Source organism: Drosophila rhopaloa, unplaced genomic scaffold, assembly GCF_018152115.1.
Source record: "Drosophila rhopaloa isolate 14029-0021.01 unplaced genomic scaffold, ASM1815211v1 contig_115, whole genome shotgun sequence".
In the NCBI taxonomy this organism is placed as follows: domain Eukaryota; kingdom Metazoa; phylum Arthropoda; class Insecta; order Diptera; family Drosophilidae; genus Drosophila; species Drosophila rhopaloa.
The window spans coordinates 10,883,343-10,901,766 of record NW_025334990.1 but is presented as its reverse complement, the minus strand read 5'-3'; the positions used below and the strand labels follow the sequence as shown (position 1 = coordinate 10,901,766).

The 18,424-nt window shown below is 39.5% G+C and overlaps 2 protein-coding genes across 2 annotated transcripts; one reads left to right on the top strand and one right to left on the bottom strand.

Annotated features, from left to right (window-relative positions):
* Positions 1 to 594: 594 nt before the first annotated feature.
* LOC108037789 lies at positions 595 to 8,427 on the bottom strand. The gene is made up of 12 exons (XM_044461445.1): positions 8,005 to 8,427; positions 6,934 to 7,041; positions 3,981 to 4,078; positions 3,622 to 3,912; positions 3,227 to 3,463; positions 3,042 to 3,170; positions 2,828 to 2,957; positions 2,648 to 2,770; positions 2,507 to 2,596; positions 1,436 to 1,559; positions 953 to 1,263; positions 595 to 750 (listed from the first exon to the last, which is right to left on the bottom strand). The coding sequence occupies exons 1-12, from the start codon at positions 8,425 to 8,427 to the stop codon at positions 595 to 597; spliced, it is 2,220 nt and encodes a 739-aa protein (XP_044317380.1).
* Positions 4,990 to 5,636, top strand: LOC108037803. The gene has a single exon (XM_017114446.1). The coding sequence runs from the start codon at positions 4,990 to 4,992 to the stop codon at positions 5,563 to 5,565; it is 576 nt and encodes a 191-aa protein (XP_016969935.1). The 3' UTR covers positions 5,566 to 5,636.
* Positions 8,428 to 18,424: the final 9,997 nt, after the last annotated feature.

Here is an 18,424-nt window from a genome sequence, read left to right as displayed (position 1 = left end):
TACCGTTAGACTTAGTTCACCACCAAACACACTCTAAAAAATGTTTTTAAAATAATTGATTGAATCTTTTATAATTCAATACGGGTTAGGTAAATAAAATAAAATTCGTAAATTTAATAAGGCCAAAAATATTATGACTAATCGACAGGTCGAACAATAAAATTAAAGTTGCAATAAAAAAATCATTATTATGTTTGATTTTTCACAACTAAATCAATAAAAACAGGATACGAAAAAAACTTTATATTATTCAATTGAATATAAAATAAATTACCCAAACATTTTAAATTCGAGAAAAGCAATTATTTACCATTCCGTTCGAAATGAAAATGTAAAAATAGCTTGAGCTTGCTGTTTGTTTTTAATTTACATAAGTCTGTATTTTGGCTTAATCATGCTCGTTATTCACACTGCGGATTACATAAAGACGGTTGGGCGTCAAAGCGTCTAAGAATAGAAGGAGAAAACACGCCGAGATAGACACAAACACATGCACATCTAGAGAGGGTCAACAAAAGCGCCATTAATATATGGCCAGAAAATCCTGGCTAGCAGTAGCTTGGCCTAGCCGAAAAATTGGCAGTGGCTCGCCGCTCATTTTCGCTTCGGCAGCTTGTAGTCGGTCGGCGGATGCAGCTTCAAGTGATCCAGAAACACGGGCTGCATGTCCGCCCGCCAAGAGATCTCCTCGCGAGCCCTCACAGGCCCGTCCTTGCAGGTCAGCCAGTAGGTGCTCATCAGGCCTTTGCCCTGAAATTCATTAAAATAATTAAATTGGATTTAAAGAAATGTTAACTTAATAAATAAAAAAAATGTTGTACCATTAAAAACCACACTACGTATGAGTGATATTGTGGTTGCTCATACGACGTGTTGCATTAAGTGAAAATTTTTAATTGAAGCTCTTATTATTATTAAAAATGAATATATTATAATCATAGTCCCCACCCACCTTGACATCGATGAGGCCGCGGTGCTCGGTCCGGAATCCGCCCACCTGCTGCAGCGAGTCGTGCATCTCCTCGGTGATATGTATCTTCTGGGCCTCGCCGGTGCTCTCCATGCGCGAGGCCGTGTTCACCGTGTCGCCGAAGAGGCAGTAGCGCGGCATCTTGGTGCCAACGATGCCGGCGACCACCGGACCCGTGTGCACTCCGCACCGGATCTGGACGAACTCGTCGCCGGCCCTGGGAATCCGGAACACCGACGAGGCGTCTAGCAAATCAAGCGCCATTGTTGCTATCTCGCTGATGTGCTTGTTTCCTGCAGAGAAGGCAGCGGGTTGGAAGGTTCCATGGCATAAATTACGCGCATGGCCACAAATGAAATTTAAATTAGCGCAAATCTTTTTTTGGGGGCAGCCAAACAGCGGGGCGATTGACGGGGAGCCGGGCTAAATGACTGACTGACTGACAGCTGAATTTGCATAAATTACCGTTCTTCACCGGCAGACCCGATGCCACCATATACGAGTCTCCAATTGTTTCCACTTTGTAGACGTCGTAGCACTCGATACGCTCGTCGAACACCCGGTAAATGGAGTTCAGAAAGGTCACCACCTGTCAAATGAAAAGTCCAGGAAAGAACTTTAATAACTAAGCGTCCCACTACCTAGACCGGACAAAAAGCAACGTGTGTCCATTGTGCAACAATGCGCAAGTAGATATCCAGCATATAATCTGTACTTGCCCCGCTCTTACCTTGCAACGATCTCTATTTCTCCAAAACCCCAACCCCATAACCATGATAGCTAATCCCACAAATTCAAACTCCCAACTCATCTTAAAATTCCTGAACAGTTCTAAAATAACTCACAATATATGAAATAAGAACACATGTAAATACAATATGTAAATATGTAAATACAATTAATCCATTACTTTTGTAAATATGAAAACTTTGTAAATATGTAAACTTTGTCAATAACTTTATATTAGTTCCATAAACATATCTAAGCCCCGAGCTGAAGGCCTAAGCTGCTATGGCTCTTACGAAACGTTAGCTCTTAGTTTAACACTAACTGTTAGCTTTAGATAAATAAATAAATAAATAAATAAAACTAAGCGTCCAATTTAAATTAATAACATCACACATATGCCAAAAATAAAGCTAAGCCACGCAAATCTCTAACCTCATACCTCATCTTAAACTTAATAAATAAGAAAGGCTTTATTTAAAATTAAGAAATTAAATTTGTAATTGCCAAATATAATGTTCAGATAAAATGATTGATTATTTCTTGCTTAAAGTATATATATGCTGTTAAATGTATAAATTGAGGAATCAAATTTTGAACTTGATTTTCGGGGTATAATTTAAGTTACCTGGAATACTTTTAAAATTGTTAGTACAAATAATTTATTTAAATTAGAATTTTAAAATAGAAAACTCATAACTATCGGAATCTTAAATTTAAACAATTGTTAATATAGCAACGAGATCTTATAAGAAATCGTACCTGTATTTATTTCTAACAGTACAAGCATCAATAACATAGGAAACTTACCTCCAGTGGAGTACAGTCCGCGGCGATTTCGGTGAAGCCCACGATGTCGCTGAAGTAGACGGTAACTGCCTCGTAGAGCTCGGCGGGCACCTGTCAGGGAGTCAATTAGACCAGCCTAATTCCCACCCACTCCGGACTCACCTGCTGGGTCTGTTTCAGCTGCATGGCCACGCTGGGGGGCAGCATTTGGAAGAGCAGCGAGTCGCTCTTCCGCTTCTCCCGCTTCAACTCCTTGGCCTTCTGCGACAGATTGAAGGCATAAAGCTACGGGAAGTGGAATGCTTAGTTGGATTAGTTAAACTATAAAGGCTATATCAGCACCTGAATCGTGGCAGCGGCATTCTTAACCAGCACTATGATGACCGGCGATACCAGGAGCACCACAACCAGAATGGCTATGCCAATGGCCTCTTTTCGGTCAGCCTGCACCAGCGTTTCGTCCACATACTCCCTTTAAAATAAAAAAGAAAATCAGAAAATAGTTAAAAGTATTGTAAATAATTGGGATATAAGAAATAAGCTTAAGTTTCCCTACTTGATTAATCGTCGCAGGGCCTTTTGTAGTATTCTTAGGTCATCGGTATAGTTGTTCATCAACTCGTAGAATTCGATGGCACTGCGCTCGTTTGAAACATTCGGATTGTTCTTCAGCAGTGTGTTGCTCCTGTGAAAGGACACCATGTCAAATCATATTATTATAAATTAATCCAGCATACACACATTTGTTTGGCACGATGGAACTTCTTGGTGCTGGTGATATTGGTGTACATATTCTTAAGCATGGGTGCGTAGTTCAGGGTGGAGTTGATCATCTCACGGGCCATGAATTCGTAGCGCACATAAGACACGAAATTCTCGGCCGTCAAGGATCCTCGTCCATAGTATCTGATGCCGAACGAAGTTGCGATGTTCTGGCACTCAATGCTTTTGAGAAGGTTTTTGAATCCCACCAGATAACTATTTGATTTAATAAACAAATTTGAGGCGTTATATATTCTTAAAATTTTTTCCAAGATATGCTAATCAGATTTACTATAAATTATGAATTTAAGCTAGAAGACCATTTAACTGATATTTCCTTCTTAAGTATTTTTATCTTAGAGTTTTAAGCTCACCGCCAAACGCCACTGCTGTCTGTTTCCTTGATTTGCTCATTTAAATGATGCAGTAATCCCCGATTGATGGATGTATACCAGTTCATCACCTCCGTGATGGAGCTCTCTTCCGGTTCTAAGCGCACCCGATCCCTGAACTCGTTCAGTCGACTCTGGAACTCGTATCGGTTCAGCATCATCTCCCGATCGTCCTCATCCTCGTCTGGAGCTGTAGGAACACTGATTTCACTCCAGGTGGTCATGTTGTTCAAGGCGTGATCCGTGTTTGCAAATCGCAGTGTTAAGTTGGCTCTGTTTTTAATCCAAAGGTAAAATGATAAGCTGATAATCCTCTGGAATTGAGCAGACGAAGCACTTACCGCTGTTTGCTGCCGTTTGTGAAAATATAAAAGGCTACTTCAGAGCGCTCCAGTTGCAAGCGTGTTACCACCTTTCCCAAGTCGGTGGCAATGGTCACCTAAGTTATAACAATTATTTAAGGCAGGTCATTTTAAAGTTTTGTCATGATTAAATCATAAAGCTTGAAAACAAATTTTTGAATCAAAATGCTTTTGAAAAAACTCAATAAGTACGTCTGAACAAAACTTTAATTTGTATTGCCATTGTAAATAAGTGTACCCAAAAACAACTGATTTTTTGGTAAACATTTTTAATTTAATTATCATTGCTTTGAAAACATAAAATAAAACATTATATGAAAGTTTGCGCATTTGCACTGATTTAATTTGCCAAAACAAAGTTAGAGAAATAAACTTAAATACTTAATTATTTACAAGGCCAAGTGAAACCAAGAAAAAGAATTATAAGTATATCTACTCAGGTATGTTTAAATGATTACAATTTATAAGAAAATTGTAAGATCGGGCTTAGAATAGCCTAAATTGATATGTTATCTTTTGTATTTGTTTGCTAAAAAAAAACTGCCTTTGATATTACGTATACGCCGAGTGGAACTATCAGGTTCATGGGAAAAATATAAGATAATTAGATTAAATATATTCAGCAGTAAGTATAGAAATTTTTTAAGACAATTTGCCTTATAAAATGAACAAACAAATGAGTCAGTCTAACTAATTGTAATGCTTGTGATTTCCAAATCAATTTGATTTTATTATTTTGGCCAGCATTATAGGAATCCCTAAATTTAGAACTAGGGGGTTCTCCTTAGTAATCAACTGAGCCCTTGCAGTCAGGCGATCTTTTTGAGTTTATGATCGCCGTAGTCAAATTGATAACGACAAGATAACTACCACTAGGCGTATACTTAATATTCTACGAATCCTTATCAAAAAGCTGACTTATCGCACCCCCCAGCTGTTCGGTCATATAAAAGAGCTCGATTGGCCAGCAGCGGGTCAGTTACCCAAGATGTTGTGGCCCAAGTTAGTTTGCTTTGCATTGGTCAGTCTGGCCTTTGGCCAACTTTACCAGGTAGCCAGCGAGGATACCATCTCCGTTTGTCCCACCAACTTCACCCGAGTGGCGGACAAGTGCCTCCTGGTGGACGGGAGCTGGAAGAACTTTTACGAATCGGATCGCCACTGCCGATCCATCAACGCCGGTCTCCTGAGCATCAAGAACCAGACGGAACTGAATGCCATCAACCAATGGCTCCCAGTGGTTGCCCAATATCAACTAGAGTTCTGGACAGCCGGCAATAAGTTGGGCCAAGTTAGGGACGACTACTACTGGCAGAGCACCGGGGAGCAGGCCTTCTATCTGCCCTGGAACACGGGACAGCCCACTCCCGCCAGCGGGGATTGCCTCACCCTGTTGGCCAACTATAACCTGACCTCTGAGGCATTCGTTATGGATCCCCATCGCCTGACCGTGAAGAACTGCACCCAGTGGGCACCCCACATCTGCCAGACCCCGTTGCAAGTGTTCAAGACCCAGCTGTGCCTCAATACCAGTGCTTTCTTCGAGGCCAAGATTCCCGTTTAAGTCTTTTAAAAGAAAAGGGAGATATTGACAATATTAAGTACATTTCATTAAATAGTGCTGCTCAAATTAAATCAATATTTGATTATTAATTATTAGTTTATTATCAAAGGCGTGATATTTTTTATAAGTGTGTCTAAGGGTAAATTATTATTAAGTAATTAAATTTGATTAAAATACTATCTTTAGAATGTTTATTAATATTCCAACTGATAGTTAAATACTGCCAAATGAGTAACCTTATCAATTCCGATTTTGAAAACTTTCATTAAACTAGTTATCATAGTTCTTTAGATTACACTGTTGTTGGTTAAAATTATTAGATACCGTGAAGTAATTAGGCAAATAAGTACATTTAGAAAGACAGTGCCAAATTTTGTTGTAAATTATTTGTAAGAGAAGTAATTTCTTTTTAACAATTCCGATTTTAAAAACTTTCATTAAACTAGTTATCATAGTTCTTTAGATTACACTGTTGTTGGGTAAAATTATTAGATACTGTGAAGTAATTGGGCAAATAAGTACATTTAGAAAGATAGGACTTATATTTTTAAAAATTATTTGTAAGGAAAGTAATCTCTTTTTAACAATGAAAAACTGTCAACTGTTATTTGCAAGCTCCACTTTTTCAAGGATTGAAAATTTCTTTCATCAATAAGTTTATTCTTTTTTCCTTGATTTGTTTATAGTGAGTTTTGCATTCTAAGTACGTGACCCTATTCAATGAGTACCGACACCCCAACCACTAGTCATCGGCCTCCCACTTTCCCACTTTTCGCTCCCCATTTCCCGGTATATACTACCCACTCCCATTTTCCACCCCCTCAATGTCGCTGCATATTTCGCATTGCGTCCTTATCAATTCACTTTGGCTTCCCCATTCCCCCCTCAGCACACACTTTTGGCTCATATAAGTACGTACAATATTTTCCGTTCTTTCACATTTTCCTGCGAAGACTTCGCATTTGCATTATGGATAGATGAAGTGGGCGGTTGTGGGCGGAAGTGGGCCAGAAGGACGCCGTTGAGTGGCTGGCCGCGAGCTCGTGCTCCAGAACCCTTCACGGGGACTTGGACGGCACTTACCTGAGCAAACAAACGATTCCAAGGTTTCTCGTGATGGTCAAGTGAACGTTGACCAAGGAGGGAATCTCCTCCGTCATCTACTTGGCGCTTGATTGAATCGCAGTAATAAATTTTAATTACGCTTCAAAGACACAATTTCCGGGTCGCCTTGGCATTGTTTGTTTCTTTTCATTGTCGCAGCTACTCAACCAATGACCAAACCCACTGACCCATCTACTGACCTATCCTCCAAACCACCCACTAACCCACCCACTGACCCACCCACTCACCCACCCATTGACCCACCTGTGTCTCGATGTCGGCCACGGCGGAACGGTACTCCAGGATCTCTTGTAGTGTCACCGATGTTTGCACAATCAACGCCAATATTGGTATAAATGGTAGAATTATCATCTGGAAATGGATTCGCATGTCAATGAGAGTAACCTTTCGCCCACAGTGGATTTGTGTTATAATGCATTATTAATATAGGTTTACTTAAATCAATTAAAGAAGAAGAAGGTATTTACCATTTTGTGGGAAAGTAAAGGAACAATATTATTGTATTTTAGTTTCATATAGAATATGTATTTGTCTTAAGAACTAAAACAGGCACTTTGGAATAAAGGAATTTGATAAAATAGAAAACAAAATATGGGTAACCAAAAAAGATTTAAACAAAAATAGAAGTAGACTAAGGGAACCTTTTAAAAATATTTTAACTCAACTAGTTGACGTTGTTCATGATTATATATCATTAAAATCATTAATATCTGTTTATAGACTTAAAAAATAACAAATTATATTTTTTTGAGTAATCTACTATTATTTTGTACGTTACTGCCCACTAACTTTCTATTGGTGTTAAAAAAATTCAATCGTTAGCATGGAAATAAAACCTTTCCCAACCTTTTTTTGAGTAAGTAAAGTTAAAAAATCTATCAAAAATATCTTATAAAGAATTTCAATAGTTGCTGCTGGCTTTTGACCCACTGTCCCATATATTTTCATTTGTCATCAATATGTGCTCGGTGGAGGAAGAACCTGGACCAATCTCGGCGTTATCTCCGGCTGATTGCGAGCGGTAAAGGTAAGGTAAAGTAAAGGTAAAGGCAAAGGTAAAGGCAAAGGTAAACGTAAAGCAGGTGTGAAGGGAGGTGAAGGAGTCGTGATTAGTCTTTATCGTAGTCCGCTAATCGCGACATTCATTAGACAGACGCACTCTGTGGTCCCCGAGGCACGTGACTCTGACCAGTCGCCCTAATTAAGATGCATGCGCATCCGCTAATTTATGCTGCTCCGGATAAGTGTGTTTTTTTTGTTGTTTTTCGATTCGCACCTGTAGAGTGTCCCCATATTCCAGGTGGAGAAACTCACCTGCATGAGCTGCAGGCGCCGACCCGTTTTTATGGCCGGGTTACGGGCGGCGGCATTGCAACATCTCCCACTGCCGCCACTCGATATATCCTCGGAACTAATCGAGCGCACGGAAATTTTATCGAGCTGCAGATTGTGATGTGTGGGCACCAATAGGAGGCCACCGCCTCCTCCTCCTCCTCCCCCCTCCTCCCCTCCTCCTGCCGAGGAGTCCATCTCCTCGGGAGCCACAGCCATTCGCGCGTCCATCGGATGGTTCGATTGGCAACTGCTAATGTCGATCTTGACGCTGGGAGTCGGCTTTCTGCTGTAACCCGCACTGCCGCCCGCTGGACAAGGGTTCAGGTTCTGGTTCTGGTTCAGGCTCGGGTCAGGGTTCTCCTTCTCGTCCTCTCCGGACTTGTGCGCTTTTCCATTTAGCATATTGCTGATTGTTCAGGCGAGGATGTGGAGTGCCAGTGGCTCATAAACACGATTGCTGCACGGGGAGAAAATGTCACCGAAATATTTATATCCGAGGTGCTTAAGGGTCCCGCAGAAATTCCATAGGAATTGAAACTATCGAAGGTGCAAATTGAACACTTAAATTCAAATTCCTATTTTAAAAACTCATAAGGACAAATGTAAAATGTAAAAGATTTGTTCCGAATAATATAATATTTGTTTAAGATGTGAGAGTGATTTAAAACTGGCATTGAAAATCTATTAAATATTATATTTGGCGCGCTATATATGTATGTCTGTATTATTAAAATAAACTTTTCGTATTTTTTTCTGTAGGAAATCCATTTTAAATACAGCTAGTATCAATACTTTTTATAGTGTGTCATTTAAAGCTTTAAACTAAATTAAGCGGTATAGATTTTTGTATAATTATTTCTTGAAACATTTTTTAATGTTAAGTTTATTTCTATATATTTAGTTAAGCTTTTTTCGCAGTGTGCTGGAAGTGCAAATGTCACTGCGAATGCTGACTGTACATAATTGTTGCGTGTTCAATTTGTATCTGATAGTTTCACTCGGGCGACACTTGTTGAGTTTCAATGGGGCCGTAATGAGGAGGGCGCGTATAATAATTGCAAGGAATGGCAGATAAGCACATATGGGTGGCCGGACCACGCCCCCGCCCCCGTGGCCGCCTCGCTGGCCGCCAAACAAATGTCAGGACTTCAGGACATCAGGACATCGGGACTTTGGGACCTCGGGACGTCAGGACGACAGGACGACAAATTTGATGGATGAGCAGCCAGGCAACCAAGCGTTGCCTTTTGGGAGGGTGAGAATTGAGCAAAGGGGTTGGGGGCTTTGAGTTTAATTGAAAGCACATTTGATTGCTGCTCCCCCGGGCGGAACGCGGTTTTTTTTCCCAGTGTAGCACCAAAGTAAACAATTTGCGCGATGGCCTGCGTTCTTGTATCTATGTGGACATATATCCTTCATCCTTTGTTGTTTCTGTTGTCGCAGTGTCCGCTGGCTGGTTTACTTTTCGCATTTATCAAGAGCACATTTATTGATTAAAGTTTTAATTGCCCACACACTCGGAAATAATTGGAAAAAAAAACTCGAAAGATATTTATTAAATTTTGATATATTCCACAGCTGGGCTTATTGGATTTGACTTTATGTGTTATTCGCGGCCGTATTTCCAATCAATCGCACAGCACGAACATAAAAAGTTTCTTTTTTAATTTTTATTACACATGACACGCATTAAATTCCCACACAACAATGGCAAGAAATTCAATTATCTATTAGCGACAAGTAAGAGGAATGCGACATTAGGCCCCGCAATGTGAGTTTTCCGTACGTGGGAGTTTTCTCCGTATCCGCCGTATTTTTCCTTCGTTTTCCGCGATTGAATGCGAGCAGCGCCCAGTGCCAACTGAGCTTAAACCTGTTGAGTTTGGTCTGTTTATAGCGAGGGTCCTGTGGGAGCGTCCGTCCCCTCCCCCCCTCCTGCCCAATTCCACCCCCCACGCAGGACTGCGCACACGGCACTCTGTTATCCCGATGTAAACTTTTATAAGCTGTAATCTGTTGCGTGCAGGATGCCTGGATTTTATTGCTTTGCCTCATATTCGGGTTAATTTTCGGGGTAGCCACAGGAATCTCTAACGACCTTAAATTAAGCAATTTGAATGTATACTGTTAATTATGTTGCCTTTGGCCTCCTGGATAAACTCTTGTTAGCCCTTTTTGCCTTATTTAAAAGCGAGATCCTCTTAGTGGCCTGCCATTTTGAATTTAAAATTATCTACGGTGTTATCTGTTTAAGTCTAAAATGCCTACACTATCTATTCCAAACACAAATGATATTTTCAAATTTTAAAATTGGCAATAATATATTATTTAATAATATAATTTTAATATATTTGTAGCTCAAAATAAATCTTTCAAGAAAAACGGCTTTTGGCATTTTTTACATGACATGTAGATATCTTTCGTCCTTAAATCAATCAAGCAGTTCACTGCTTCCCGTTTGCTCACCTAACGGATACGCGAACCTTTTGTAAAATTGATGTATAGAATATGTAAAAATAAAATAACATCATAACACAGTTGTTTATCGAGTGAAAAAACATAATTATTATCATAAGAATGGTTCTAGAAATTTTTGTTTTGTGTTCTGTCGACAATATATAAGCCTAATCAAACATGAATGGCTGTATTATGTTCCTAATTGTGTATAACATTTTCTGACGTGATTTAAAATCAGATTTAAAAAATCAAATTCCGAGCACCTGTAATTAAAATGGCATACACAGTAATTGTAGTAAAAACCATTTATAAAATACATAAAAAAATTAATTATAATTTAATTGACACACAACAAATTAATGTTTGTCTTAAATTATATTTTGTCAGTAACTTTTTATTAAGGAAATATATAATTATTTTGAAAAAGCAGCCTATAAAATAACAATATTTTCAATTGATTGCTTGCCCATCATTCGAATTTATTTTTCCTTGGCAAAGCGGTAAATAGCTCAGAATCCGGCAGATCGGCAAGACTTTATTCAGATATCGGGCAGCATAAATCGTAGTTTGGCAACTCTGAGCGTTCCTTTTGTCCCGCCTCTTCGGTCCGCGGCCATGAGATCATCCAGCCGAATCGGCATAATGCCCGCCTCGAGCTAGCGACTTTCCAAACGAAAAAGAAACAGCCGGGCATTTGCATAACTAGCTGTAAAATTGTTGGAAATTAACAGCGCAAGCGGCGAGCGATTGGCTGGATCCGAGGGTTCGAATCGGAATCCGCAAAAGCCGGCGATTCTAGCTGAAGAGAAGAGCAAACCTGTTCTAGGCGGTGGAGAATAAAAACAAAACCGAAAATGAGGAGGCACCAATGGACCACCTTGATGGTCTCCAATCCCCCCCTCCAACCCGCCAGTCTTCACTGTCTTTAGTCTTCAGTCTCCAGTTCCATTACCATCGCCATATCTCCTCCCGGGGAACACAATTGGATCGGGTAACTTTGAACTGGTCGGGTGTCGTCCGCTATGGTGTCCAAATTGATGTTTCAATAAAGCCTATAAATTTATGACTAACGAACCAAGAAAACATTCTCCCATGCCGATTGCCCGTTTCCATTCCGGTTGACAATGTCGGGGGATTCCGGGGGATCTGGGGATTCGGGTTGGTAACTCCATGGCACTGGAGATGGAGATGGAGATGGGCGAGGTGTAACGGTGACAACGAGTAGGTGTCGCCATTGGTGCCACTATGAATTAATTTGGACAATTTATGAGCCAATCTCTTGCCGTCCGACAACTGGCTAGGAATGTGTTTAGCGGCCACCACGGTGGTCGCTTGTCTTTTCGTAAATTGAATTATAATTTGATACCCGACTCTGCGACTCCCCAACTCTTGAGCTGACCATCTGGGGGTTCCGATCGGCCCGGCATATATTACCGATTGATCGGGCCACATAAATCTGACACTAGCGACACAATTAGCACGGCCTTTCAGTCCCCGCCCTTCGCCATCTCCCTCCCTCTCCGTCCATTTCGATCGCAGTGACTGGGAGAGTGACTGCGACTACGACTGCGACTGTGACCGTGGAAGCAGCCACCCAAAAGTGACAGCCGCCACAGCAAAATGTACATAAATAGTTCGCATTGCTCTTGGCCCAGCTGCAAGATAATGCGTAGAGTGAACGAAGGATGCAATATTGGCAAGTCGCTGGGGAAATACTCTTGGAGCGGTACCTATTCTTATACCGGCAATTGTAACTTCTTATTTATAAGGAATTTATACCAAACTATCACGATTCAAGTGCAAAGCAAATGTTTAACAGGGCCTTCATTAAAAAAATTGAGCTGTAAATTGTATATTTTTTATATGTTATATTTTATGTCAACTAAGAGAGGCTTTAAGTTTATTATGAATGACCCGTTTTTACGAACTCACGTTAAGCCAAAATAAGATTTTAAACAGAGAAGTCTTATCGAAACTTGTAGTTTAAAATCTTATTTTCGTTTACCATAAACACGAGAACCCGTTTTCTAAAAGTAATTAAGAATATATTAAAATATACAAAATAATTTGACCAAAAAGTTATCAAAAATAAAATCCCTATTATATTCATTTCTTTGGAAAACAACAACTCTTTTTTATGGGTTATTTCGAAACTTTAAAATCACATTTTTAAATACATAAACAAATATCTTAGATCATTATAAATATATATTGCACTTTAAAGCTTACTTCTAAAGTAGTTTCATTCCGTTAACTAAATAACAAATGTATTCAAATTTTGATCGAATAGCATGTACCCTCTGTTAGTGCATCAAGTGACAGCCAAAAAGCTGTGGCAAGATCCGGAGCTGTTCACATGCCGCCGCCTGGCCATGGACTCTGAAAATGTCTCATTTAAATAACTTGCATGCATTTAGTCATACTTTTTGCTTCAACCCGGTGCACCGCTGGCCCCCTCCCCCTTCATGATCCTACTGCTCCTCCGATCCCACCCCCCCTGCAGCGGACAGGCATGGGCCTCTGGGCATGCAGCGGGAATCAAGCAGCGCATCGCGACGTCAACTTAAGTGGCCAACGGAGGTAGAACAACAATAACAGCTTCGAACACAGCCCGGCGATCAGTGTTGCCAATTTGGCTATTGACATTGCCAAATTTTATATAATGTTTAGTAGTCAATCTCAAAAACAAAATATACATTTTTTGTTATGGCTAAAATCCGGAAAAAAATCAATTCAAACTCCGGTATTTTTATCAAACACCTGGAAAATAATGCTTAAATGTTGGAATGTGATATACCGTTGAATTAGTTATAAAATTTCCAATCGAATGGCATTCACAGCTGAAAAATACAATCTTAGTCGATTTTTAGCAACAAATCATAAACTTATCCAAAATGACAAAATCCGGAGATCCGAAAAAACCCACTTTTATTTCGGTTCTTTGATCAAAACCCTCGGAAATAATGGTCTTATGTTGGAATGGCATACCTTGTTGAATTCGTTATAAAATTTCCAATCGAGTGGCATTCAAGCTCAAAATTTTCATTTTGGTCGGTTTTTCGCCAAAATAGATGATGTAACCCCTTATTAAATATGCTGAAATCCGGAGATCCGGAAAAATCAACTTTTTTCTCGGTTCTTTGATCAAAATCCTGGGAAATAATGGTCTTATGTTGGAATGGCATACCTTGTTGAATTCGTTATAAAATTTCCAATCGAGTGGCATTCACAGCTCAAAACTTTCATTTTAGTCGATTTTCCGCCAAAGATCATAATGTCAAAATCTGGTAAATCCGAAAAATTCAGAAAAAAAAACTTTTGTTTCGGTTTTTTGATAAAAAATTTCTGTATTTACTTCTTTTAATTTAGACACATCGATTCAAATATTTTTTTTTTTGTTTCATTGAATTTATGCAAATGGAATAGTTGGCATCACTGCCTGCGATCCTCTTCTGCACTCTGGGTCTTTGAGTGTCGAGTATGTAAATCCCCCGATCCATTGTCATTCCATGGTTGCCAATGCATTCTGCACTTCAGCGAACAGCTTTTGTTCTTTTTATTTTTATTTATTTGCTGCTGTTGTCGCTGATCGATTTTGTTCACGTCACTTGTGGTTTGCATTTGGCTTTCGGTGAACTTTCAATTGTTCTGGAATCGATAAAGAGCTACATGTGTAGGGCCAGACACCCCAGCATATATATATTGGCAGTCTGTGCCTTGTTTAGTTGACAAATTCTCCTTGAGCTCTTGCGGATTCGTGTCTGCGTCGGGAGTTTTAATTAATTCAAATACAATTCCAACTGCACGCCGAGTGATGTTGGGCTGATTGAAGCTGAAGGCCAGCACGTGAGTGGAGCCACTGTTTCTTTTTATACCCACCTCCCCACTTTTTTCAAGCAGATGCACAGCGACACAAGGGTACTGAAAAAAACTCTGATTTCTTATAAGCTTAAATTTAAAATCAATTTTTAGTAATATAATGCACTTAGTTTGGATGTTGGTACTAGTCTATATAAACATTGGTGAAGGAACATATAGTCGGATAATCCTTTTAAGTTCAGTAGTAACATATATGTATTTGAACTGTTATTATACTCTGTTAGCATTTAAATGTTAAACCTTATCCACAAATAAATTGTTTTGTTACTTACATGGCCTGGAATAACTAATCCTACAGCAATTATACGCTTTCTTATGTATTATATTTTAACAGATTAGGTCTTATCATAGTTTTAAAAGTGTAACCCGGTTAGGGCAATGTATTTCTGTCAGTGTACTACACACAGAGACAAAGACAAAGCTGCAGACGGACGTTCATTCAGTAAACGTAAACGTTTGTGATTTGTAACGATTGTGCAGTACATAAATCAGTCATGGATTTATTGCGAGAAATGAAATTCGCCGGCTGCTCCTCAACAGCTTCGTCTTGGTCTTCTTCGCCAGTCCCCATCTTCATCTCCGTCTGCAGTCTTCGCTCTTCGGTCTTCTGTCTTCGGTCTCCAGTCTTCAGTCTTCAGTCTTCAGTCTTGAGTCTTCAGTCTTCGGATTGGTGAACGTTTGCAGTGGTCGTGAGTGGCGCTGCGTGTGGGTCGCATAAATTTCACGCTTTGCGCAGGCGCTGCCACAAATCGATGTTCTCTTTTGTTGTGCTCCCCTTTCCCGCCCGCTCACCCCTCCCTTACCTTACCTTCCCCTCTTCCCTCCCCTCTCCCCTCACCAACAAGCTTCTCTTTTCGCGGTTTTATGAGTCACGCGGCCGTCTATGCGATAGTTGAGCTTGCCTTTTTATTAGTGGTGCCAATTTATAGTTGTCCAAAACAATCAAAAACAGTTAAAAAGTTAAAAAAAAGCTTTGCATATAAAATTTAAAAAAAGTAAACAGGCTAGGCATAAAGATAAATTGCTGTCCAGGTCGAAATATCCAATAGATAACATTGAAATAAGTATTTTTTTAATTTATTAAAAATAGCGAAAATGCATGGCTAAAAGTAACTGCTTATATTTTATGCAAATTTAATATCACATATTATTGCATAATAAAAGGTGAAAGTGGTAATTTATCAAGATTTAATTAAGTAAATTCAAAAACATTTCTTAATTTATTTAATCCTTATAGTTCATCTTTAGTTACAAAAATGAGGAAACCTTTAACCACATTTCTTATGTAATGCATTTAAATTTTGGCAGACATTAACCAAAAAGTTAAAATACATACCTCTTTATCTGCTTTAAAGGTTAAATTCATTAAGATGTGAAACTCTATCCAAACGATCTCAAAGATTATTTAATTAAAAAATACCTGTTAAAATGTAACCAAGATAGCCAAGTTAGTATCACTGCTTCAGCTTGAATCCCTGTTGCAACCAGGAAGTGGGGTGGATTAGCGAAAGCCCAAGCTGGGGAGTGAGCTGATTGGCCTGGCCCTAGCTATTGCTGCCCTGCAGCGAGTGACCATTAGGACGTGGCTTACTCACGAGTCTCAGGTTTTTAGGAGCTGCTCCACCCGCCTTTCCCCTCCGAGCGCTGGACACGCAATGCTGCTAATTGTCTACTAAATGCCAAGCCGGACTGAAACACTCAAATGCCGAGTCCCGAACCTGGGACCAATCCAAAGCTGAAACCGAAACCGAATCCAAATCCGAGGACAGTCCCAACGAATTTATGTGCACTTCGCATTTGCAATCATATCAGATTGCATGACAGTTCTCAATTACTTTTTACCGAACAAAACGCTTTCAATTGCGAAATCGACGAATTATAAAACTGTTACGAAGCCTGTCAAAGTAATGTTTGCTGGGAAATTATGTAAATAAAACTGAACGATGGAAAAAATATAGGTAATAAAGTTAATAAAATAGAAAAATAGAATAAACAAGAAAGGAAAGCTAACTTCGGGCGGAGCCGAAGTTGATATACCCTTGCAGAATATTCTATAAATTATATTCTCCAAAATTATTCATATGATGCATTCTTAATACTCATAAAAAGTCCCAACTTCCTAACTTTAAAAACACCAAAGTTATGTCATTTCCAATCGTTCAGTTATATAGCAGCTATAGGATATAGTCGGCCGATCCTTATGAAATTTGGTAGGTGGGTTTGATTGGCCAACAATAAAACCCATAGAAAATTCCAACTTCCTAACTTTACAAACATCAAAGTTATGGCATTTCCGATCAATCAGTTATATGGCAGCTATAGGATATAGTCCTCCGATCCTTATGAAATTTGGTAGGTCGGATTGATTGGCCAAAAATAAAACCCATAGAAAATCCCAACTTCCTAACTTTAAAAACACCAAAGTTATGGCTTTTCCGATCGTTCAGTTATATGGCAGCTATAGGATATAGTCCTCCGATCCTTATGAAATTTGGTAGGTCGGATTGATTGGCCAAAAATAAAACCCATAGAAAATCCCAACTTCCTAACTTTAAAAACACCAAAGTTATGGCTTTTCCGATCGTTCAGTTATATGGCAGCTATATGATATAGTGGCCCGATCCGGCTCGTTCCGACTTATATACTACCTGCAATAGAAAGACAACTTTTGGGAAAGTTTCAACCAGATAGCTTTAAAACTGAGGGACTAGTTTGCGTAGAAACGGACGGACAGACGGACAGACGGACGGACAGACGGACGGACAGACGGACATGGCTAGATCGACTCTCCTGGTGATGCTGATCAAGAATATATATACTTTATAGGGTCGGAAATGTCTCCTTCACTGCGTTGCAAACTTTTGACTGAAATTATAATACCCTCTGCAAGGGTATAAAAATATTTTCTAAATCTCTTGCTGAAAATGTAACATATTTATTCTTACTCAAATACATATTGGATATAATTTAACGGGTCAAATTATCTTATAAATGGAGGCTTTAATAAAACATAAGCCATATATTTATGTACAAATATCATACGAATCTTAAATAGAAAATATTTGAGTTATCATTTCTTTTAAATATGATTTTTAGACAATGTTATAAGTGAATAGGAACCGTTTCCTCCTCTTCATTTAAAACCTATATTTATTAGTTTTGTTTGAACAAATAGTTAATATTGAGCAAATTTAGAATATTTTAAGCAATAGAACGGCATGTTAACCGAACCGGTTGATAAAATTCCATTCTTGAATGAAGTAAATTTAAATATAAAGTCATTCTTAACCAAATCAGATGTGCAAGCTCTTCGCATCTGATTCGTGGAAAATAAATCAATCAAGCTAATTTACATTCAGGGCTGATTCCGTGATTAATGGGTCGCTTTGTCCATATGCATATGACTCTGTTTAGCGATAAGTTCGGCATTCCAGCCTAAGCATTCAATTAAAAGGCTATACTTTACGGCTCAAGGAACTCCGCCTTCGAGAAACCTGCCGATTCTGGAGCAGACTAATCCTTAAGCGGGTTCAGTGCACTTTCGATTTCCCTTTTTGGTTAGACGGGCCAAACCGTTTTGCGGGGCCCAGTCCCGTTAGCTTTGGGCCCCAAATCGAAACTACAATGTATAATTTATGGCCTGCAGACTTGGCCTAATCCCTGGCCTAATCGTCTCCGCCTGACTTCTCCCTGCCCACACAAACGATAGGGTCCACGTTCACTCACCTCTCCCCGGCCGACATTTTACTTTCTTGGCTCGGCTTTTGGCGCTTTATTTTGCTTTCGTTTTACTTCGTTTTGTTTCGTTTCGTTTCGTTTCATTTTCTGCCTTCATAATTTATTATCGCCTCAAAAGCATCTCAATTATGGCTCCTGGCCAGACATGAAACCGCCGCAGCCCAGGTCGTATCAGTGGGGAATACGACTACGAGCTGGCTGCTATCTGTATTCGTTTTGTTAATCTGCCGGGCCAATTACAAAACTCTTACAAAACTTTATTCAATTAAATTCGCATGAGTCTGTCGCGGGCGGCCAATGAATACGAATGCTTCCCGCTGACCAA